This window comes from Budorcas taxicolor, chromosome 13 (assembly GCF_023091745.1).
Source record: "Budorcas taxicolor isolate Tak-1 chromosome 13, Takin1.1, whole genome shotgun sequence".
Classification (NCBI taxonomy): domain Eukaryota; kingdom Metazoa; phylum Chordata; class Mammalia; order Artiodactyla; family Bovidae; genus Budorcas; species Budorcas taxicolor.
Window position 1 is genome coordinate 6,845,752 of NC_068922.1, and position 23,652 is coordinate 6,869,403.

General features: G+C 40.7%; 1 protein-coding gene across 1 annotated transcript in view; it reads left to right on the forward strand.

The window, feature by feature from the left end:
• Positions 1 to 23,652, forward strand: part of SPTLC3 (serine palmitoyltransferase long chain base subunit 3) — a 136,155-nt gene that overhangs the window by 21,026 nt on the left and 91,477 nt on the right. The window contains exons 2-4 of the mRNA XM_052651133.1: positions 1,408 to 1,590; positions 17,550 to 17,704; positions 18,441 to 18,589. Of these exons, the coding sequence (XP_052507093.1) occupies positions 1,408 to 1,590; positions 17,550 to 17,704; positions 18,441 to 18,589 (487 nt within the window). The remainder of the gene's footprint in view (positions 1 to 1,407; positions 1,591 to 17,549; positions 17,705 to 18,440; positions 18,590 to 23,652) is intronic.

A 23,652-nucleotide genomic window follows, 5' to 3' on the forward strand; every position in this document is an offset into this window, starting at 1 on the left:
GCCTGAATCCGAAGCAGGGCAGTCTCCCTCCCCCTGAGCCCTCCCTGCCATCAGGCCCTGCCTCCCTCCAAGACTGGCCTCAGATGTCCCTTTCTGGAAGCCACTCCTGATCACCCCATGTGATACGATCTCACCATCTGTGTCACTCTGATGACACTTCTTTTTGTTCAGTGTTATGATTGTACTTTCTCCCCTCCGCCTGTCGCATTATGCCGTCAATTCTGGGGAAAAGAGGCTATATTTTTTATTTCCTATCCTCTCTAATAGTAGCCTGTTGTGCTGCACTCTGCTCAGTCCTGTCTGACTCTTTGCAGCCCACCAGGCTCCTCTGCCCATGGAATTTTCCGGATAAGAATACTGGATTAGGGTACCATTCTCTTCTCTTGGGGATCTTCCCAAGCCAGGGACTGAACCCCGGTCTCCTGCATTGCAAACAGATTGGTTTACTGCCTGAGCCCAGGAAAGCCCAATGTTAGCCTAGAGCAGTGAAAAACAGGCAGGCAATAAGGGACCTGCTCATTTCCACCGTGGTAAAGAACCTGCCTGCCAATGAAGGAGACATTAGAGAAGCAGGTATTATCGCTGGGTTGGGAAGATCCCCTGGAGGAGGGCGTGGCAACCCACTCCAGGATTCTTGCTTGTAGAATCCTACAGTCCCTGGAAGGCTACAGCTAATAGGGTCACAAAGAGTTGGACACGACTGAAGCGACTTAGCACGCACAGCTCACATGCTCGTTTCCATCACCTGAAGGAAATGCAGGAAACAAACAGCCCACAGGGGGTCGCTGAGTCCCAAATGACCAGGCACTCTGGGAAAGGTAGCTCAGGGTCTATTGGGGTTTCCAGTCACCCCACTCCAGTACTCTTGCCTGGAAAATCCCATGGATGGAGGAGCCTGGTGGGCTGCAGTTCATGGGGTCGCTAAGAGTCAGACACGACCAAGCGACTTCACTTTCACTTTTCACTTTCATGCATTGGAGAAGGAAATGGCAACCCACTCCAGTGTTCTTGCCTGGAGAATCCCAGGGACGGGGGAGCCTGGTGGGCTGCCGTCTATGAGGCCGCACAGAGTCGGACACGACTGAAGCGACTTAGCATTAGCAGTAGCAGTACCGAGTGATACTTGGGTATCTTGCAAAACCCCTAGTCCTCATTCATTTTTCACTTAATGGATTTAGAATCTGTTGATAATTTTTGCCTGAATCAATTATTTCTTCAAGAGTTGTGGAATAAAATGTACATTGCTGATTACCTTCTTCAGTGATCAACTTCCAATTTTTTCCAAGTATTTTCATAATCTTAAATGTGCTCTTTGACATGTAAAAGATTGAAAGTTCAAAATTTTCAGTGTCATAGTTCATTGTAATGGAAGAGTGGCTAATTTTCCATTTCCATTTGTCTTTTCAGCAAAATGGAAATTCAAATTTTTACAAGCCATTTGTGGAATCCTTTGAGGAAGCACCTCTTCATGTTATGGTTTTCACTTACTTGGGATATGGAATTGGAACACTGTTTGGCTATCTCAGGGACTTTCTGAGGAACTCTGGAATAGAAAAATGCAATGCAGCCGTGGAGAGAGAAGAGCAAAAGGTACGCATGAGCAGCTCCTGAGTCTTTGTCAATGCCAATTCTTCTCTGAAGTGTGCTCCCAAGTGGTAATGCATGTACAGATCCTGAAAAGAGTGATATGCTAAGCAACTACTCAAGGCAAATTCTGTTCCCCTGAACCCCGTAAACCCCCCAAAGTTATCCATGTATTCATGGACTTGTTCTCTTTACAATATTTATTGAGCAGTTACTAGCTGCCAGGCTGCCGTCTATGGGGTCACACAGAGTCGGACACGACTGAAGTGACTTAGCAGCAGCAGCTGCAGGCTAAACTAAAGGTTTCCATGTACATTATCATAAATATAATTTTTAAAACAATCCCATGAGATCTATTTCAAAATAGCATTTTAAAGGTGAAAAATCAAAATCAGAAAGTGAGGGCATGAGTGGGACTGTATTCTGGTCTTCTAGTTGTAAGCTGAGTATTATTTATATTCTATTCTGGACTAGGAAAGTGTGTTTGAGTGACATGTGGTCAGGGTTTGACTTAGATCAGAGTTTCTCAACTTTGGCACTATTGACATTTTGAGCTGGATAATCCTTTGATGTGGGAGGCATTGCAGGATTTTTAACAGCATCCCTGGCCTTGACCTGCAAGATGTAGTTAGAACTCTCCCACATCCTTGTGACAATCAAAAATATCTCCAGACATTGCCAAATGCCTCACCAAGTGGAATACCACCCTCAGTGTAGACCACTGATCTGGATACTTTCAATGGCGAATGTATAAATGTCTACAGCATCTCCTTTTCACATAAAGCTAACAGGACAACTTGGAAACTATTCAGAAATCTGTGAAGAGCCTGTGTCCTTTTACCATGTTTTCCAAAATTGCTTCAAAGGATATATGATGCCATGAATCTCTTTTTCCCTAAAACTTGCTTTAAAATATACAGTTGTGGCCACAGATTATTCCACATGATGGAGCCTTGAACATATCTAAGTATAGCATCATTGACACATGTAATAGGAGAATCTCAAATCCTATAACTTACTGACCAGTACCCATAGTAAGTTAAGCTCTAATTATAGAAACATAACCATGAACAGGTCTTGTAGAACACTTATTTTGGAATTACCAAATTGGAATTAAGTTAAGCATACCTTCAGGGGGAAATCAGGCCCAGTTTGACTGTTGAACTCTCTCTTACGTTAGCAAGGACTAAGTCGTATGTTCTACACCAACTGCATGTGAACTATGTCGCTTCAGTCACGTTGGACTCTGTGCAACCCCATGGACTGTTGCTGGCCAGGCTCCTCTGTCCATGGGGTTCTCCAGGCAAGAATACTGGAGTGGGTTGCCGGTCTTCCTCCAGGGAATCTTCCTGACCCAGGAATCGAACCCACGTCTCATGTCTCCTGCATTGGCAGGCGGGTTCTTTACCACTAGTGCCACCTGGGAAGCCCCATATCGAGTAATGGGGATGAATAGAGAAGAAAATATAGGTCCTTCCAGCAGAGAATTTAAAGTCTGGTATGCCAAAAAAGACTCATGAGTAAAACAAGTGATAAAAAGTGATGATGGGGAGGAAGTTGATATGGGAAACAGGAATCTGTGTCCTGCGCTTCTCTTAGGAAGTTAGGAAGGCATTATGCTGGGACTTAGTGGTGAGCAGGTATTTGCCTATTGAGCAAGGTGCAAAGGAAGACACTCTCTAAGAGGGCTGCAAGCAAGTCAGATTCGTTTGGAGTTTGTGTTTTGTGCCAGGCACTGTACAACAGTCTGGAAACATAAGAATAACTAAGGCAGATAATGGTTTTGGAGAGCTAACCACGAAAGAAGCAATTGCGGTGGAATTTCATAAGAGGTACCACTGAGGTCAGTAGATGACATCAGGGAGGCAAAGAATAGAAGCATTTAACCTGGGCTTGGTGTTCAGTGAAGCCTGCTGGGGGGAAGAGAAACTTAAATTCAGTCTCTAGAAGACTGAAGAGTAAGTAATAAGGCAACGAGTGCAGCAAGATGAGCTGGAAGGAGTCTTCAAGGAAAGGAAACATGGTGTGAAGTGGCCCAGAGATAAGAGAAAACATTGAACATTTAAGGACCCAAGGAATTCTAATGATCAGAATTGTTGTGAGTGGGATTATGTGGGGAGAAAGATTGCTAGAGAGGCAAGCAGAGACCTTACTATAAGGGGTTTTATAAGCCATAGACATTTGTTATAAGAACAATGGGAAGGCATTGAAGGATTTCAGGCAGAGGAATGCAGATTAGCAGATTAGAAAGATCATGTTCACTGCAATGTAAAAAATGGATTGCAGGAGGACAATGCAGGGACCAAAAAGAGAAAAAACAATCCAATTAAGAGGCTGAGGCAGAAGTCCAGGTTGATAAAAAATCTAGATGATACCTTGGGCTGGGCCCAGGTTAGTGATAGCTCATGACAGGCCAAGAGATGCTTAAGGGTTGGAATCAGGACTACCCCACCAGAAAAACAGAATGAAATCATTCCATTTGCAGTAGCAAGGATGGACCTAAAATCTACCATAGTAAGTGAAGTAAGCTGGACAAATATCATAAGGTACGCTTCCCTGGTGGCTCAGAGGTTAAAGCGTTTACCTCTAATACGGGAGACTTGGGTTTGATCCCTGGGTCGGGAAGATGCCCTGGAGAAGGAAATGGCAACCCACTCCAGTATTCTTGCCTGGAGAAGCCCATGGATGGAGGAGCCTGGTGGGCTACAGTCCATGGGGTCGCAAAGAGTTGGACATGACTGAGTGACTTAACTAACTAATGGAGAATCTAAGCAAATAATACAAATGAACTGATTTACAAACAGAAATAGACTCACAGACATAAAAAACAAATTTATGGTTACCAAAGGGGAAATGGAGAGTGGAGGGATAACAGAGGAGTTTGGGATTATCAGATATACACTATTGCATATAAACTAGGTAAATGACAAGGACCTACTCCATAGCACAGGGAAGTATTAATACAGTCAACATCTTGTAATAATCTATAATGGAAAAAATCTGAAAAAGAATATTGATCTAATTAGATAGATAGATCTGTATCTATTCTGTATAACTGGATTACTTTGCTATCAACCTGAAACTAACACAACATTGTAAATCAACCGTACTTCAATTAAAAAAAAAAAAAGATAGAGTTAGGGATGATTGATTTGACTTGGGGAATTACAGAGATGTACAAATCAAAGCCCACACTTGGTCTACGACTTGGGCAACTGGATATAAAGAAAGCAGTATCACATATTGAGATGGGGAATTGAGAAGGAATATGGAGTTGGAGGGGAAGGTGATCAATTCACTTTGAAACAAGCTGAGTTGAAAGAATTGACAGCTAGATAGAGAGGTCTAGACCTCAGAGAAAAGTCTGAGATGGATATTGTAGCATCTTCAGTATATCTGGAGCATATTAAATTAATCAAAACCATAGAAGTGGATGTGATCTCCCAGGGAAGGTCTGCGGAAGAGAAAAAGACAAAGGGTGTGAAGAGGACAGAGAACTTTAGAGAATGTTATAAGTGGCAGAGATGGAATTCCAACTCAAGACTAGAAGCAATGCGACAATAAAAATCCTTATAATAGTCTAGGAAGGAGATAATATGTGCTTGAGTTGAGGAAGAGGCAGATGGAATGAAGAAAAGGAAGCTGGTTATAAAGATATTTAGGAGGTATAATCAACAAGTCTTGGTTGCTGAGTATATGGAAAATAAGACAGAGGAGGAAACCAGGATAATCTCAAGTTTCTTCTTTGGTCAGCTACGAGAATGGCAGTGGCACACTCGTCACCTGAGGACTGAGCTAGTAATACAAAGTGAAAACATTTAAAAAAAAAAAAGCAAAATCTCTCTCCAAAAGAGCCCTAAAAAAATCTCAGACCCAGAGCACCTGCTATCTCAACAGAATTGATTAATAATCAAGACACTAAGGAGGAAAAAGGACAACCCAGACAGATACAGGGTTTCAATATTTTGCTTCAATTCTTCTTTTAACCCTTTAAAGGCAACTTTAGAGTTGAATTGCAATGTATTAAAGAGTCAGACAGGACTGAGCGACTTCCCTTTCACTTTTCACTTTCATGCATTGGAGAGGGAAATGGCAGCCCGCTCCAGTGTTCTTGCCTGGAGAATCCCAGGGATGCGGGAGCCTGGTGGGCTGCCGTCTATGAGGTCACACAGAGTCGGACACGACTGAAGCAACTTAGCAGCAGCAGCAGCAGCAGAGATCTCTAGCTATAGTACTTTCTCAGTAATGTCATGGCCCAACTTTGCTAAATCCAGAGTAGGATGTCAGAAAATATAATCAAAGGAATATCAAGCATTGTCAGGGATTTTAAAAACTGCAAGTACAGCTGCATGTCTCAATCCCTGTGGCCCCTGCTGGTAAAAGACTTATCAGTTGCGATACCATGTTTCCATTAGACCCAGGTAGTCCCAGAGCCCTACAAGTAAAGCCCAGATATTTCTGGTTCATCCCCAGAGATTTTTACTCCTGCATATAACAAAAACGGTTCAGCAAGTTGTAACTAGAAAATTTGGACATAAATCGCCAAATGTTTGCATGAATTAAACCTCGCTCTTTCTTATCCATACTTGGCATTCTGAAACAACAGCAAGATTGGCTCAGTGTGACTTTCTTCTGAGTGTTTTGAAGGATGGGGTTCATGAAGGTCACTGGGTGTGAGGCATGGTTTTGTCCAAAGCAAACAGACAGCCCAGTGCTGGGCTTCCTGTTTGGATCTGGGTGGGTCCAAAATGAGAGAGTTTCCCTGGGAACCCAACAGATTAGCCAGCAGCTTGTGGGGCGGGAACGCTTCAGCCCCTTCATTCTCTTCTCAGTTAACAACCAACATGATCTTTTTAAACCTAAGTCAGTTCACATGTCAAGGTGCTACAGAGCCGCCCTCTAGATGAGCTCTGTCCCTGTTCCGCAAGGACCTTCTTCCTCTTCCTCAAACACAGCCTCTCACACCTAACGCAAGGATTTCTCACTCGCCTTTCCCTCTGCTCAGAATGACCCTTCTTCCCTCAGATACCAGTACAGCTCACCCCCTCACTTTCTTCATTAAATCCATCTGGACATCACCAGCTTTAAAGCCAGGAGGAGTCACCAGCAGAGTTATCCCCAAACTCCCCAACCAGGCTTGGTTCCAAATACCTTCTGGCTGCTTCTCAAAAACAAATGCACCCTCACAAGAAAGGCATATTTTCCATGATTGCATCTAGCTTTGGGAAAAAACTCCAAAATCAAAGTTTGAGAAATAGTTTGTAAAATATGGCCATTAGTAAAATCAGATTATAACTACCCATGTTGAGTTTTCAGGTCAACATTTATTTTGTTACTGTTGTTTAGTTGTCTTGTTGTTGTTTAGTCTCTAGGTCCTGTCTGACTCTTTTACCACGCCCCCTCACCCCACCCACCCCACCCATGGACTGTAACCTGTCAGGCTCACCTGTCCACAGGATTTCCCAAGCAAGGATACTAGAGTGGGTTGCCATTTCCTTCTCCAGGGCATCTTCCCAAACCAGGGGTCAAACCTGCATCTCCTGCATTGGCAGATGGATTCTTTACCACTGAGCCACCTGGGAAGCCCCAACGTTTATTTGGATATATATAAATATCCAAATATCCAAACACCCACAGGCATGAAATTTCTGATGTGTCATTAAAATGTTAGTCAAATCATTTTGTTTTAGTTCTTGTACAATATAGACCTTACTGCCTCCCTTGGCAAGAAGGAATCTGCAATAGTAGGTTTTTAACAAGAATAGTAGCAAGGTTGGTGGATCTTGATAAAGTAGAGCTTTGCTAGCGCCTGTCAACTAGTACTAAGCCAATGTGTGGAATGAGTGGGTTATGACTAGCCTCTTCCTGTGTCTTTTTTCCCTTTCCTTTTTATTATGGGAATAGCTGCAAAAGCTATGTTCATCCTTCTTTTCTTTTTCATGCATTTAGTTACATATATGCTCATTTGCACTCACCCTCTCCCTTCCTTAAGGTATGTTCATAACATACATTTGTTGTGTGACTGTCTGTTTTATTTTTTCAAGAATTTATACACTGAAGATCTTTACAGATCCTCCAGAAGAGGATTACCTTCATTGTTTTTAATAGCCACATGATGGTATTGTATAGTAGGATTATATGATTATTTATTTTTATTCTCTTTTTTATTATTGGAAATAATGCTTCAATGAGCATCCTATGCATTTACTCAAGGATAAAGCATAGAAATGACTTTCTGGGCCCAAGAAATAAACATTTTAACTTCCAAAATATTGGCAAATTGCCTTTAAAAAATATTGCATAGCATGTCTCTAGTAGTATGTGAGAGTGCTTGCTTTCTTGTCAGCACTTGATACATTGATATTTTAAAAATATTTCTCATTTTTGCCAATTTGAAAAGGGAGGTTTTTTTATGTTCTTGTGTTTCTCTGCATTTCCTTGGTTATAATGAGACTGAGCTTTTCATATGATTATTTCTCATGTATGCTTACTCTTCTTGAATTTCCTGTTGATATCATTTGCTCATAATTTTATTAAATTATTTTTATTGATTGAGAGAAGCTCTTTCTATATATCCTTCATCAATAATTTGCCTCTTAAATCTGTTTTAGTTATTTTTTTCAATTTTGTTTCTAGGCTTTTAACTTTTTTTTAACTTTTTCTTTAACTTTTTTTAACTTTTTCTGTGGCTGTCATCTCTGGGGTCACACAGAGTTGGACACGACTGAAGCGACTTAGCAGCAGCAGCAGTGGCTTTTTAGCCACACATATATTTTTAATTTTTAAGCCGCATGTATCAAACACCTCCTTTATGTTTTCTTTGTTGTTGGTTTTGCTATTTTTTGCTGTCCTTTCTCTTTGTGAAGGGGGAGTAGTTTAGGAAGGATATTTTCATCTTGTAAGAAAGATAAAAAATTTTCCTATAATTTCATTCAGTACTTTTATAATTTGGAGAATTCATTTAATCTACAAACTCATCTAGGATTTAATTCCATGTGCTCTGTGAAGTAGAAGGACTATTTTTTTTATTGAAGTACAATTGTTTTATAGAGTTGTGCCAATCCCTACAATATAGCAAAGTGACTCAGCTATATAAATCAGTTCAGTTCAGTTCAGTCGCTCAGTCGTGTCCGACTCTTTGCAACCCCATGAATCACAGCACGCCAGGCCTCCCTGTCCATCACCAACTCCCAGAGTTCACTCAGACTCACATCCATCGAGTCCGTGATGCCATCCAGCCATCTCATCCTCTGCTGTCCCCTTCTCCTCCTGCCCCCAATCCCTCCCAGCATCGGTCTTTTCCAATGAGTCAACTCTTCGCATGAGGTGGCCAAAGTACTGGAGTCTCAGCTTTAGCATCATTCCCTCCAAAGAAATCCCAGGGCTGATCTCCTTCAGAATGGGCTGGTTGGATCTCTTTGAAGTCCAAGGGACTCTCAAGAGTCTTCTCTAACACCACAGTTCAAAAGCATCAATTCTTTGGCACTCAGCTTTCTTCACAGTCCAACTCTCACATCCATACATGACCACTGAAAAAACCATAGCCTTGACTAGACGGACCTTAGTCGGCAAAGTAATGTCTCTGCTTTTGAATATACTATCTAGGTTGCTCACAACTTTTCTTCCAAGGAGTAAGCGTCTTTTAATTTCATGGCTGCAGTCACCATCTGCAGTGATTTTGAAGCCCCAAGAAATAAAGTCTGACCGTGTTTCCACTGTTTCCCCATCTATTTCCCATGAAGTGATGGGACCAGATGCCATGATCTTCGTTTTCTGAATGTTGAGCTTTAAGCCAACTTTTTCACTCTCCTATATATATACAATCTTTCTTTAATCTTCTTCTCCGTTATGGTTTATCACAGAACATTGATAATAGTTCCCTGTGCTATACATCAGGACCTTGCTGTTTATTCATCCTAAATGTAATAGTTTGTATCTACCAATGCCAGTCTCTCTCCCGACAACCACAAGCCTGTTCTCTATGTCTGTGAGTCTGCTTCTATTTTACAGATAGGTTTGTTTGTTCCACGCTTTCGATTGCACATATAAGTGATATCATGGTATTTGTCTTTCTCTTTCTGATTGGCTTCACTTAGTATGATCATCTTTGGCTGCAGCCATGTTGCTGCAGACGGCATTGTTTTGTTCTTTCTTACGGTTGAGTAATATTTCATTGTGTGTACACGGATCACATGTTTATTCATTCATCTGTTGATGGACATTTAGATGGTTTCCATGTTCGGGCTATTGTGACTAGTGACTAGTACATGTATCTTTTATTTATTTTTTTTTACTGTGATTTTTATTTTTTATTTTTTTAATGTGTAAAATTATTGTTTTATTTTATTTTTATTTTTTAATTTAAATTTATTTAATTTAATTGGAGGCTAATTACTTTACAATATTGTATTGGTTTTGCCATACATCAACAAGAACATGTATCTTTTTGAATTGCAGTTTGTCTGGATATATTCCCAGGAGTGCGATTGCTGGATCATATGGTAATTCTGTTTTTAGTTTTCTGAGGCATCTCCATACTGTTTTCCACAATGGCTGTTCCGATGTATATTCTCACCAACGATGTAGGAGGATTCCCTTTTCTCTGCACCCTCTTTAGGATTTGTTATGTGTAGATCTTTTAATGATGGCTATTCTGACTGATGTGAGGTGGTACCTCATTGCAGTTTTGATGTTGAGCATCTTTTCACGTGCCTGTAGGCCATCTGTATTTCTCCTTTGGAGAAATGTTCACTAAGGTCTTCTGCCTGTTTTTCAATTTGGTTGTTTGTTTTGTTGTTGTTATTTAGTTGTGTGAGCTGTTTTTATCCTTTGGAGATTAAGCCCTTGTCTGTCACATCATTTGCGAATATTTTCTCCTGTGTCATAGGTTGCCTTTTCATTTAGCTATTGTTTTTTAATGGTTTCCTGTGCTGTGAAAAGCCTGTAAATTTAATTACATATCATTTGTTTATTTTTTTATTGCTATCGCCTTGGGAGACTGACCTAAGAAAACACTGGTATGATTTATGCCAAAGAACATTTTGCCTAGGCTCGCTTCTAGGAATTTCATGGTGTCGTGTCTTTGTTTAAGCCCTTTTGAATACAGTGTAAGGTATGCGCTAACATCAGTGCTTTACATGCAGCTGTCCACCTTTCCCGGCACCATTTGCTGAGAGACGTTTTCCCATTTTATATTCTGCTTTCTTTGTTGAAGGCTAATTGACTGTAGATGTGTGAGTTTATTTTCCGGCTCTCAATACCACCCTGTTTTGATTACTACGGTTTGTTGTATCTGAAGCCTAGAAGAGTTATGAGGGGGACTACTTTTTCAAGGGATTTTTAAATTGTCTCAGTATCAGTAATTGAATAGTTCAATTACTTTTTACCCACTGATATGAAATATCGGCCAACATGTTGATTTTTTAGGTAAATTTATAAGTTTTCAAGTAGTTTGTGAAAATTTTCTCTATATATACCTTAGAATTAGCTTTTTAGGTATTGAATTTTTAAGAAGGAACTCTTGCTGCTTTAATTGGTAATGTATTAAATCTATGTTTTGACTTTGGAAAATTTGACATCTTAATAAATAATATATTATTCTATTTAGTCTTCTCATTCAGAATGGTGGTATGTCTCTCCTTTTATTTAGATATTTATGTCCTCTAATAAAATTTTATTTCTTTTTAATTTATTTTTTATTTAATTTTTTTTAGGTTTTCTTATTCTAAAGTCATCATTTTCTCTTATTATTGTTATTTGAGTACAATTTTTTGGTGATGGTGCTATTTAAATAGTACTTTTCCCCCTATTTTCGATTCTAATTAGTTATTGATGGCATACGAGAAAGCTATTGCTATTTTTATATTTTAAGTTAAAAAACTCTCACCTTAATGAATTCTCTTTTTAGTTGTCACAGCTTCTCAGATAGTTGTGTTGGAATTTCATGAGTGTCATAAAAAACTATATATTGTCTTTTGATCTATTATAACAAACTTGTTAATTATGCTATTTTTTGTTTGTTTTTATTTTTTTAATTTACTTATTTTAATTGGAGGCTAATTACTTTACAATATTGTAGTGGTTTTTGCCATACACTGATATGAATCAGCCATGGGTGTACATGTGCTCCCCATCCTGACCCTCCCTCCCACCTCCCTCCCCATCCCATCCCTCCGGGTTGTCCCAGTGCACCGGCTTTGAGAGCCCTGTTTTGTGCATCAAACCTGGACTGGCGATCTGTTTCGCATATGGTAATATACACGTTTCAGTGCTATTCTCTCAAATCATCCCACCCTCGCCCTCTCCCACAGAGTCCAAAAGTCTGTTCTTTACATCTGTGTCTCTTCTGCTGTCTCGCATACAGGGTCATCATTGCCATCTTTCTAAATTCCATATGTATGTGTTAGTATACTGTATTGGTGCTTTTCTTTCTGACTTCCTTCACTCTGTATAATAGGCTTCAGTTTCATCCACCTCATTAGAACTGATTCAACTGCATTCTTTTTAATAGCTGAGTAATATTCCATTGTGTATATGTACCACAGCTTTCTTATCCTTTCGTCTGCCAATGGACATCTAGGTTGCTTCCATGTCCTGGCTACTGTAAACAGTGCTGTGATGAACATTGGGGTACATGTGTCTCTTTCAATTCTGGTTTCCTTGGTGTGTATGCCCAGCAGTGGGATTGCTGGGTCGTATGGCAGTTCTGTTTCCAGTTTTTTAAGGAATCTCCAACTGTTCTCCATAGCGGCTGTAGTAGTTTGCATTCCCACCAACAGTGTAAGAGGGTTCCCTATTCTCCACACCCTCTCCAGCATTTACTGTTTATAGACTTTTTATAGTTTGTTTATATTTATATTAATATAGTATAATTTTATTATTAAGTAACTTAAATAATATATATATTTATAGTCTATTGTTTATAAACTTTTTAGGAAAACTTTTTGCCCTCACCACAATCAATATTTGTGGGGTCTTAGTTTCCCTAACAGGGAGTGAACTTGGGCCATCAGGAATAAGACTATGGAGTCCTAACCGCTGGAGCACCAGATTTTCTTTTTTAAATATCTGCCTTTTTGTCATCTCACAGGGCTTTTAGATGTGTGGTAGAACACATCCAAGCACTGGATGTACCATATTTTTTCAACCTCTCTCTAATTTCTTAATAAGAAAAATCAGATTTCACCATTCTTACTTTGTGTTTCTCATACTTCAGTGAATTGTCTGTAATAAACTTACCCTTCCCAACAAAGAGGAAAAGATAAACATGTTTTAATTTTTTTTCTGAGTTCAACCCTGTTAAGAGAGACAACTGTTTCTCAAAAGGAAGTAATACAATAACATGAAATGTTAGGTGAAAACAGAAGTGTTACTGCCGGCACAAGTAAAAACTGTGTTTGATAATGACTTTTCCCTCTCTCTACAAATCCATAGTTCTATTTACTACTGAATGAGAAGGTAGTTAAACCCAAAATGAAGAAACATACTTCCAAATTTGGTAGTATTTTTTTCAATAAACCATGGATATGTTCACTTAGCCCTGCAGTGCGGTTTGTTGAAAAGAGCATTGGTACAAATCTCAATCAGTCCACTCAGATTTTCTGACTTTCTGTTGAATTGTCTATGAAAATAGGATAGATAAACCTGTAACACTTGAAAAATGATAAAGTACTCTACAAGGTTAATGGTGGAAAAAGAAAGAAGGTCATATTGCAGAAGAAACAAGGTCATTTTGTGGCTGTATTATTATCAGGGTTTCTCCACCCTCCTACAAGGCTTCCCTGGTGACTCAGCGACACAGAATCTGACTGACAATGCAGGAAATGTGGGTTCTCTCCCTGGGTCAGCAAGATCCCCTGGAAAGGGAAATGGCAACCCACTTCAGCTGCTTCACCAGGAAATCCCATGGACAGAGGACCTGGTGGGCTACGGTCACTGGGATCACAAAGAGTCGGTCGCCAAGCTAGCAATTACACAGCAACGATGACCCTCCTGTACCCTACTCCAGAAAATGGCTGTGTCCTTGTGGCCGGGGGTTCACTCTCACATCCACCTTTTGTGTCAGGAAGAAAAATATAGTAAGTAGACCACATGACTCAGAGGATGAGATGGCTGGATGGCATCACCGACTCGATGGACGTGGGTCTGAGTGAACTCCGGGAGGTGGTGATGGACAGGGAGGCCTGGCGTGCTGCGATTCATGGGCTCGCAAAGAGCCAGACACGACTGAGCGACTGAACTGAACTGAACTGAGACCACGTGATGAGCTAAATATGCAGATAGATAAAGATACATCCTATTGCAGTACTTCGGCTTTCACAACAGCTAGTCCAGATTCATATTTTTATATAGTGACAATGCTGTGGGAGGCTTACCTGAGACTAGAGGACAATGACCTTTAGAAGGCACTCACTGCTCCTGAAGAAACCTCATAGTGCTCAAAGGAGTGGGGTGGGGCGAAAAAACACCCACACAGAGGCAGGAACCTTCATGGGTGCAGAGGAATAGGAGCTCTGTAACCAGAAGGCAGAACTTCTTCACTGGACCAACCAGATCTAGGTTTTGGGTTTTTTTTAATATCGAACATTGATTAATAATGTTGTGCTAGTTTCGGACGTACGCAAAAGTAATTCAGTTATACATTTATCTAATGTTTTTCAAATTCTTTCCCCATTTAGGTTTTTACAGAGTATCGAGCAGAGTTCCCTGTGCTATACAGCAGATCCCTGTTGGGGATCTATTTTTAATCTAGCAGTGTATACCTGTCAATCCCAAACTCCCTAACAATCCCTCCCCTACCCCCTACCTCCACCCCCAGCAACCATAAGTTTGTTCTCTATATCTGTGAGTCCATTTCTGTTTTGAAAATATGTTCATTTGTATCCTTTTGTAAAGATTGAACATACAAATAATATCATATGTTATCTGTCTTTCTCTGTCTAACTTACTTCACTCAGTATGATAATCTCCAGGTCCATCTTTGTGGTGGCAAATGGCATTACTCTTGCATTCTAAGGTTTCCAACCTCATTTTTCCCTCTCAGGAACAGGTAGATGACCGAGCCAGTGATTCAGATTTAAGTTAGCATTTATACCACCCACAAAAAATAGCTCTATGTGGTTAAAAATTGCCCTACCTCTTCAACAGAGAAGTTTCAAGTGCCTAATTTATAGAAATTTCTATTGAGTGTGGAGATTATTCCATAGCAGAAAGTCCTCTCTGACCCCACAAAGTTGGTTAGAACCCCCATGTCTTGCTTTCAGAGCTTTTATCTCAATAAAGAGCTAGCTGCCCATCTCTCCACAGGTTATTCTGGATCTCTGAGCCAGGAGCCAGAAGCTTGGGCAGGGTGGAGCGTGTTCACACCTCCCCTCAGGCCGCCTGGTGACACACCTTCATGAGACCTCAGTGACAGAAGCTGCAGACTTTTTTCTTAGGTCAGCGTCAAGTTCCACACAATGCACGCACCCTCCTCCATGGCATGGAGGATTGTTGGCCTTCGTATTATAGGTCACTTTTTGAAATTCTTATTTCATATTGGAGTGTAATTGACTAACATTGTGTTCGGTTCAGATGTACAGCAAAGTGGCTAAGTTACATATACACATGTGTCTGTTCTTTCTCAAATTCCTTTCCCATTTAGGTTACTAGAGAACACAGAGCAGAGCTCCCTGTGCTGTACAGTAAGTTCTTATTGGTGATCTGTTTGAAACGTAGCAGTGTGTACATGTCCAAAGTGACTGCTGGAAGACCAGATGGAGCGGAAGTTGACCAGAGTTCAAATTACTCATCTAATTGGGCCTAGTTTTCCTCCCAGGTCAAATGGGTATTTGAACTCCATGATTTCCATTGTTCTTTCTGCCCTGGTATCTTGAGCATCTTGTGGTTCCATGTTTGAAATCAATTTTATTTTAATTTTGTAGGCATACTATTTTGGTTCTTTTCTTTCTAAAATAAACTGTTTTCTTAAGCCAAAGTTTAACTCCTCCTCTAAACTAACTGCTAACTCTCTTTTGTGTCAGATTTCTCATGAAACCTAGAACTATAATTCCATTCAGAGTCCAGACATATTACTGCAGCAGACCTACTTCTCTCTTTTCTTTCTTTTTGTAGGGTAGGTTTAGATGACTTCATTTCAGATAAGAAATTAAAAATTAGAACTAGAAGGACACAAGCCATGTTTGGGAGTATAGAGTAACTGACAGATCAGTTAAAAAAAAAAAAAGGTCTGAGAAAAATGTATGCACTCAAAACAGAAATAGTTTGAAAAAGATTTTCCTAGAATTACAGAATCAATTTTTCTCTCAAATATATGTCCATTTCCATGTTAAATGTAAAAGTGTACAATTATCATAATCTATAGATTTAAATAATAGTAAAATCGGAGTTGGTGATGGACAAGCAGGCCTGGCATGCTGCAATTCATGGCGACAAAGAGTCGGACACGACTGAGTGACTGAACTGAACTGAACTGAAAATCTACCTAAGGGCATTTCACTATTTGAGAGAAAATATATTTGATATAAGAATTTCAACTTACAAATGTAATCAGTAGAGTGCCCAACCGTCATTCAAATTCACATGCAGTAGTCCTCAGGACTTTTTCTTATAGACAATCACAGTTTTCTCCAGATATGATGCCATTGTCACTAAAAACCAAAAAGTGAAATAACAGAAAAACACTGTGTTATGGATGCAGCCAGCAGCCATCAAAAGATGCAGATTCTATCTTTTTCCATCTGATTGGACCATCTCAAAAGATGAGAGGGCCAGATTAGTAGCATAAGAAGTCCTTTCGCAAAGCCTTTCCCCATCATCTTCCTTGTGCCTTTAGGATATAAGCTCCATTTCATAAGAGGAAGAAAGAATTCAAAGAAAATGAGAGGGGGAGTAGGGAAGCTCACTACTCCCAATCTTCAGTGGCTCTTTACTTCCCCCAGGGTAATGTCTGAGTTTCTCATGGGCACATGTGAGGCTCCCATGTTCTGCAGCCAGCAGATATGGCAGCCTCACCCACACTACAGCGAATGATAGGGAACTCAGGTGACAGGGTCAGACCATCAGAATCTTGGCTTTGACTCCAAGGGAAGTGGGAGCCATTATAAGCTCAGAACATAGAATGGCAGGGTCCACCATGTTTTATTCTTTCTCATTCTTCTCAAATATACCCTACACTTCCAGCAAAGAGACCTGACCATCTCCAAAGCCTCTCCTGCATAAAGCCATCTTGATTTCTCTGGCAAAACGTGATTCTGCCTCTGGATGAAATCTTACAAACACCGAAACTACTTGACTTTACCCAAGGTTTGCATTTTCTACCTTGTTCTAGCTTAGGAGTTAGATGACAAAGTCAAATATGTCTTGCTCTGAGCCTCACCTGGATTATAGGTCCCTCAGGCATGGATGACATTTGATACAGCAAAACAGTGCTGTTGCTTCAACATTGAGAGAAGCCAAATGCCTCCAGAAGCTCTCCAACTCAGTGTCTGTGCCCTTGGTCACCTACCAGCAGTTATGCCAATAGAGCCAACAATTCAAGTTCATCCACGTTTCTAAACACGTTATGAGTGGGGCTATTTGTGGTCAAAAAAGTTAAGACCAAATAATCATCCAACTGGTTCCTTTCCAATTAAACTGCTTTAGACATAAACACCTCTTGCTAATTTCGATGAAATTCACTGGGATTCATTGTCTCCAGCATTCTTTTGGAGACTTGTATTGCACTATCATTTTTGATACCTTTATTTGCCACAGGTTTTCCTTCTCCCACTAAAATGGAAGCTCCTTGGAGGTGAAGAACTCACAGAATTATTTGTGGACCCGGCCCATCCCCATACCCAAGACCCTTGCTCAAAATATTTGCAGATGGAATATTTTCATGGCTCCTCCACATCTTTCAGTTTTTATTTGTAACTGAACTATAAAAAGGGAGAGACCAAAGTAAACTTCTGCCTCTCTTATAATAGGATTTTGTGCCACTGTATCAAAACTTTGAGAATTTTTATACACGGAACCTTTATATGAGAATCAGAGACAACTGGAACCGGCCCATCTGCAGTGCCCCGGGAGCTGTGTTTGACGTGATGGAAAGGGTGACAGATGACTACAACTGGACATTTAGGTGAGGCAGCCACCTGGAAGGGCTTGAAAGAAAATGCTTTCAAGGAAATTCTAGCATGGGTGTCAGATTACAGATCTGAAAGAAAAACAGAGCAATGAAACAGCTGGTCTTCCATTATTCAGCCCTTCGCAAGCCCTCATGATGCCAGTGGAGGAAGCCACAGTAATTAAGTTGCCAAGGGCAGCTTATTTGTATTGCAATTAAGAGAAATCTGTGGCAGAAGGTGCAGGATACACAGAACCAGCCAGGAAGAGTCCTTTTCAGCTTTATTGATAAATTGTACCCTTCTAGTTCCAGCTGAAGGAGCCCGTGATGACCACGGCTCTTTCTCTTTAGACAGTCTTTGCTGCAATTTAAACCAGGGTGTCATGAAAGCAAGCACCCAGGAAAAATCAGAGCTGAGTAATGCTCTATAGCCTGGCTACCTTTTCCCAGTGCTCTGCCCAGATTCATGATGGAGTTACTCTCCTCCAAGGGCAAATCATTTTGTGGTGACAACAAGGCCGATCAAAAGGAAAATAGAAAAGATGTGATTTAGGCCAAGCCTAAGATCTCTTTCTAGTTGTATTTTATGGGACCCTAGTGTTCTTGCCTGGAGAATTCCAGGGACAGCGGAGCCTGGTGGGCTGCCATCTACGGGGTCGCACAGAATCGGACACAACTGAAGCAACTTAGCAGCAGCAGGATGCTATTGAATGAAAAAGTCCTTTGTGTTCACCTGACCTTCTCTCTGCAGGTTTACTGGAAGAATCATCAAAGATGTCATCAATATGGGGTCCTATAACTTCCTTGGCCTGGCAGCCAAGTATGATGAATCCATGAGGACAGTAAAGGAGGTTTTAGAGACATATGGCCTAGGCGTGGGCAGCACCAGACAGGAAATGGGTATGTACGTTCACTATTTTGAAATTTTTTCCCAGTTAGGCCTGATTCCTGTGGCTACTTCTCAAATCTAGGTCATATCTAGATTGTGTATCACAAAAAGCTATTTTAAAATACAAAAAGAAAAAGGTATATTATGGTCTCTCTGAAAATTTCAAACATTATGCTCATACTAGGCAGTTTATTAAGATTTTAATTCTCTAGAATAAATAAAAATGATTCTTTCCTAACCATGTGATCTGAAAAAAGCAGCTATCATACCTCTTCTATCTGGTCCTTTTCTGGGTCATTTTCTCCACTTTTCTTAAACAGCTTTGCTGTTTTTCACTCACTCAGTCATGTGCAACTCTTTGTAACCCCATGGACTGCAGCCTACCAGGCTTCCCTGTCCTTTGCCATCTCCCAGAGTTTGCTCAAACTCATGTCCATTGAGTCAATGATGCCAGCTTTATTAAACAGATTTACTGAGGTTTAATTATGCCTTGAGATATAATAGGAAATGGCTACCCACTCCAGTACTCTTGCCTGGAAAATGCCACGGACACAGGAGCCTGGTAGGCTACAGTCCATGGGATTGCAAACAGTTGTATGCAACTGAGCATCTTCATTTCTCATTGAGGTATGATTACTATTAAAAGAAAAACATTGTACTTAATATGTATAATTTAACGAGTTTGGACATATGCATATTCCTGTGAAACTGTCACCACAATCAAGGTAATAAATATATCCATTACCTGAGAAAGTGTCATATCACCATCCTTTTTGTGGTAAGAACACTTAGCATGAGATTAACTCTTTTTTTTCTATTTTTCCCCTAAATAAAATTTTATTTTTACTTATTGAAAGTTGACTTATAATATTATGTTAGTTTCAGGTGCACACCTAGCAATTTTATATTTTGAACTCTACTCTTTTAACAAGTGTTTCTAGAGCACAGTACAGGGTTGTTCTGGGCACTGTGTGGTAGCGAAGATTTCTAGAACTTATTCATCCTGCATCACAGAAGTGTCATACCCATTAAACAACAACTTCTCATTTGGATTTAGCTTTTTCTCCTACTTCTCTTGGTGATACCCACCACTTTTGTACTTGATTATTGCCTGTTTCTGCTCCTCCTGTGAAGGGAGGAATGGGTCTTCTTGACTGTTGTGTTGAATGAATGGATGGATGAATGATGAATAAATGAGAAAGGTGGAGCCAACAGGCTTTTTGTTTCGCTTTTAGCTGAAACAATTTTCTCTTAGAAGAGTACAATCTGAGAAGGGAACTTCTGCTCCCCGCACTTCTGGGAGAATGAGGGAGCAGCTTGTTCTTGTGGCTTGGCTTCACTGTTCCTGGCCCGGTGGCTTCTCCTATATGATCCCATTTATGCCTCCCCAAAACCTGTGCTGTAGAGGCAGTACAAGTGGTGTTATTTGCATCTTCCAGAGGAGGAAACTGAGGACCACATGACTAAGTGATGTGCCCGCAGTGGCAGCTGTGGTAACTCCTAGTCTTGCTCAGCTTTTCTACTAAACAGTTTTCCATCTGGGATAATAAACACAGGGCTCATCAGGTCAGCCTCTGGCCTAAGAATCAGATGTAAATCTACCAAAAATGGATTCACCATTCATGAAACATGCCACTCCTAGAGAACCAGTTGGCAGAAGGGCTTTAAAATCCTGTGATTAAAAAGACTGGTGCAATAAATCATAGTAATCCAAGTCTATCCCCCAACCAGTAATGCTGAAGACGTTGAAGTTGAATGGTTCTATGATGACCTATAAGACCTTCTAGAACTAATACCAAAAAAAAGATGTCATTTTCATCATAGAGGTGCTGATGCTGCTAAGTTGCTTCAGTCGTGTCCAACTCTGTGTGACCCCATAGATGGCAGCCCACCAGGCTCCCCCATCCCTGGGATTCTCCAGGCAAGAACACTGGAGTGGGTTACCATTTCCTTCTCCAATGCATGAAAGTGAAAAGTGAAATTGAAGTCGCTCAGTCGTATCGGACTCTTAGCGACCCCATGGACTGCAGCCCACCAGGCTCCTCCATCCATGGGATTTTCCAGGCAAGAGTACTGGAGTGGAGGGCCAATGCAAAAGTAGTACATCAAGAGATACCTGGATTAACAGGCAAATTTGGCATTGGAGTACAAAGCAAAGCAGGTCAAAGGCTAACAGATATTTGCCAAGAGAACTCACTGGTCATAGAAAACACCCTCTTCCAACAACACAAGAGAAGACTCTATACACAGACATCACCAGATGGTCAATGCTGAAATCATATTGATTATATTATTTGAAGCCAAAGATGGAGAAGCTCTAAACAGTCAGCAAAAACAAGACCAGGAGCTGACTGTGGCTTAGATCATAAACTCCTTATTGCCAAATTCAGACTTAAATTGAAGAAAATAGGGAAAACCACCAGATTATTCAAGTATGATCTAAATCAAATTCCTTATGATTATACAGTGGAAGTGGGAAATAGATTTAAGGGACTAGATCTGATAGACAGAGTGCCTGAAGAACTGTGGACACAGGTTTATGACATCGTACAGGAAACAGGGATCAAGACCATCCCCAAGAAAAAGAAATGCAAAAAGGCAAAATGGTTGTCTGAGGAGGCCTTACAAATAGCTGAGAAAAGAAAAGATGGGAAAAGGCAAAGGAGAAAAGGAAAGATATACCCATTTGAATGCAGAGTTCCAAAGAATAGCAAGGATAGAAATAAAGCCTTCCTCAGTGATCAGTGCAAAGAAATAGAGGGAAACGATAAAATGGGAAAGACTAGAGATATTGTCAAGAAAATTAGAGACACTAAGGGGACATTTCATGCAAAGATGGGCTCGATAAAAGACAGAAATGGTATGGACCTAACAGAAGCAGAAGATATTAAGAAGAGGTGGCAAGAACACAGAAGAACTATACAAAAAAGATCTTCATGACCCAGACAACCACAATGGTGTGATCACTCACCTAGAGCCAGACATCCTAGAATGTGAAGTCAAGCGGGCCTTAGGAAGCATCACTATGAACAAAGCTAGTGGAGGTGATGGAATTCCAGTTGAGCTATTTCAAATCCTGAAAGATGATGCTGTAAAAGTGCTGCACTCAATATGCCAGCAAATTTGGAAAACTCAGCCGTGGCCACAGGACTGGAAAAGGTCTGTTTTCACTCCAATCCCAAAGAAAGGTATTACCAAAGAATGTTCAGACTACTGCACGATTGCACTCATCTTACATGCCAGCAAAGTAATGCTCATAATTCTCCAAGCTAGGCTTCAACAGTAAGTGAACCTTGAATTTCCAGATGTTCAAGCTGTATTTTAAAAAGGCAGAGGAACCAGAGATCAAATTGCCAATGTCCATTGGATCACTGAAAAAGCAAGAGAGTTCCAGAAAAACATCCACTTCTGCATTATCAACTACACCAAAGTCTTTGGGTGGATCACAATAAACTGTGGAAAATTCTGAGAGAGATGGGAATACCAGACCACCTGACCTGCCTCCTGAGAAATCTGTATGCAGGTCAAGAAGCAACAGTTAGAACCGGACATGGAATAACAGACTGGTTCCAAATAGGAAAAGGAGTACGTCAAGGCTGTATATTGTCACCATACTTATTTAACTTATATGCAGAGTATATCATGAGAAATGCTGGGCTGGATGAAGCATAAGCTGGAATCAAGATTTCTGGGAAAAATATCAATAACCTCAGATATGCAGAGGATACCACCCTTATGGCAGAAAGCAAAGAACTAAAGAGTCTCTTGATGAAAGTGAAAGAGGAGAGTGAAAAATTTGGCTTAAAGCTCAACATTCAGAAAATGAAGATCATGGCATCCGGTCCCATCACTTCATGGGAAATAGATGGGTTAACAGTGGAAACAGTGTCAGGCTTTATTTTTGGGGGCTCCAAAATCACTGCAGATGGTGACTGCAGCCATGAAATTAAAGATGCTTGCTCCTTGAAAGAAAAGCTATGACCAACCTAAGTAGCAGATTAAAAAACAGAGACATTACTTTGCTAACAAAGGTCCATCTAGTCAAAGCTTTGGTTTTTCCTGTGGTCATGTATGGATGTGAGAATTAAACTATAAAGAAAACTGAGCACTGAAGAACTGATGCTTTTGAACTGTGGTGTTGGAGAAGACTCTTGAGAGTCCCTTGGACTGCAAGGAGATCCAATCAGTCCATCCTGAAGGAAATCAGTCCTGAATATTCGTTGGAAGGACTGATGCTGAAGCTGAAACTTCAATACTTTGACCACCTGATGTGAAGAACTGACTCACTGGAAAAGACTCTGATGCTAGGAAAGATTGAAGGTGAGAGGAGAAGATGATGACAGAGGATGAGATGGTTGGATGGCATCACCAACTCGATGGACATGTGTTTGAGAAAGCTCCAGGAGTTGGTGATGGATAGGGAGGCCTGGCGTGCTGCAGTTTGTGGGATCACAAAAAGTCAGACACAACTGAGTGACTGAACTGAACTGTGCAATAAATCACCATTCAAATTGAACACATTTTCATCTACATACTCAGCATTTAACTAGAACTCCAGAGTCTACAAGTGGTTTTCCAGATTTCTTAGGAAAGACATGGTATCTTTTTTTTTTTAGTATTTATTTACTTGGTTACATCAGGTCTTAGTTGCAGCATGCAGGATCTTCGTCGTGTTCCATGGGATCTTTTGTTGTGACATACCGACTCTAGTTGTGGTGAGTGGACTCAGTAGTTGAGGCTCATGGGCTGAGTTGTTCCGTGGTATATGGGATCTTAGTTCCCTGACCGGGGATCAAACCAATAACCCTTGCATTGCAAGATGGATTTTTAACCATTGGACCACCAGGGAAGTCCCAACACTGCATCTTTATTTTGAGGCATGAGGGCTGGATAAATCAGCAGGGAGAGGAAGAAAAGTTCTCCTCCTTCAGAAGAGCTGAGTCGCCCACAAGCCTGGAAGGACACCCTGTCAAAAGAGACACAGAGTCAGAGACAGTAACAGACACTAGAACCTTAAGGAGACAGCCTGACACAGGATTCCAGTGAAGACAGATCCAGAATAAGGGTCCCTGAC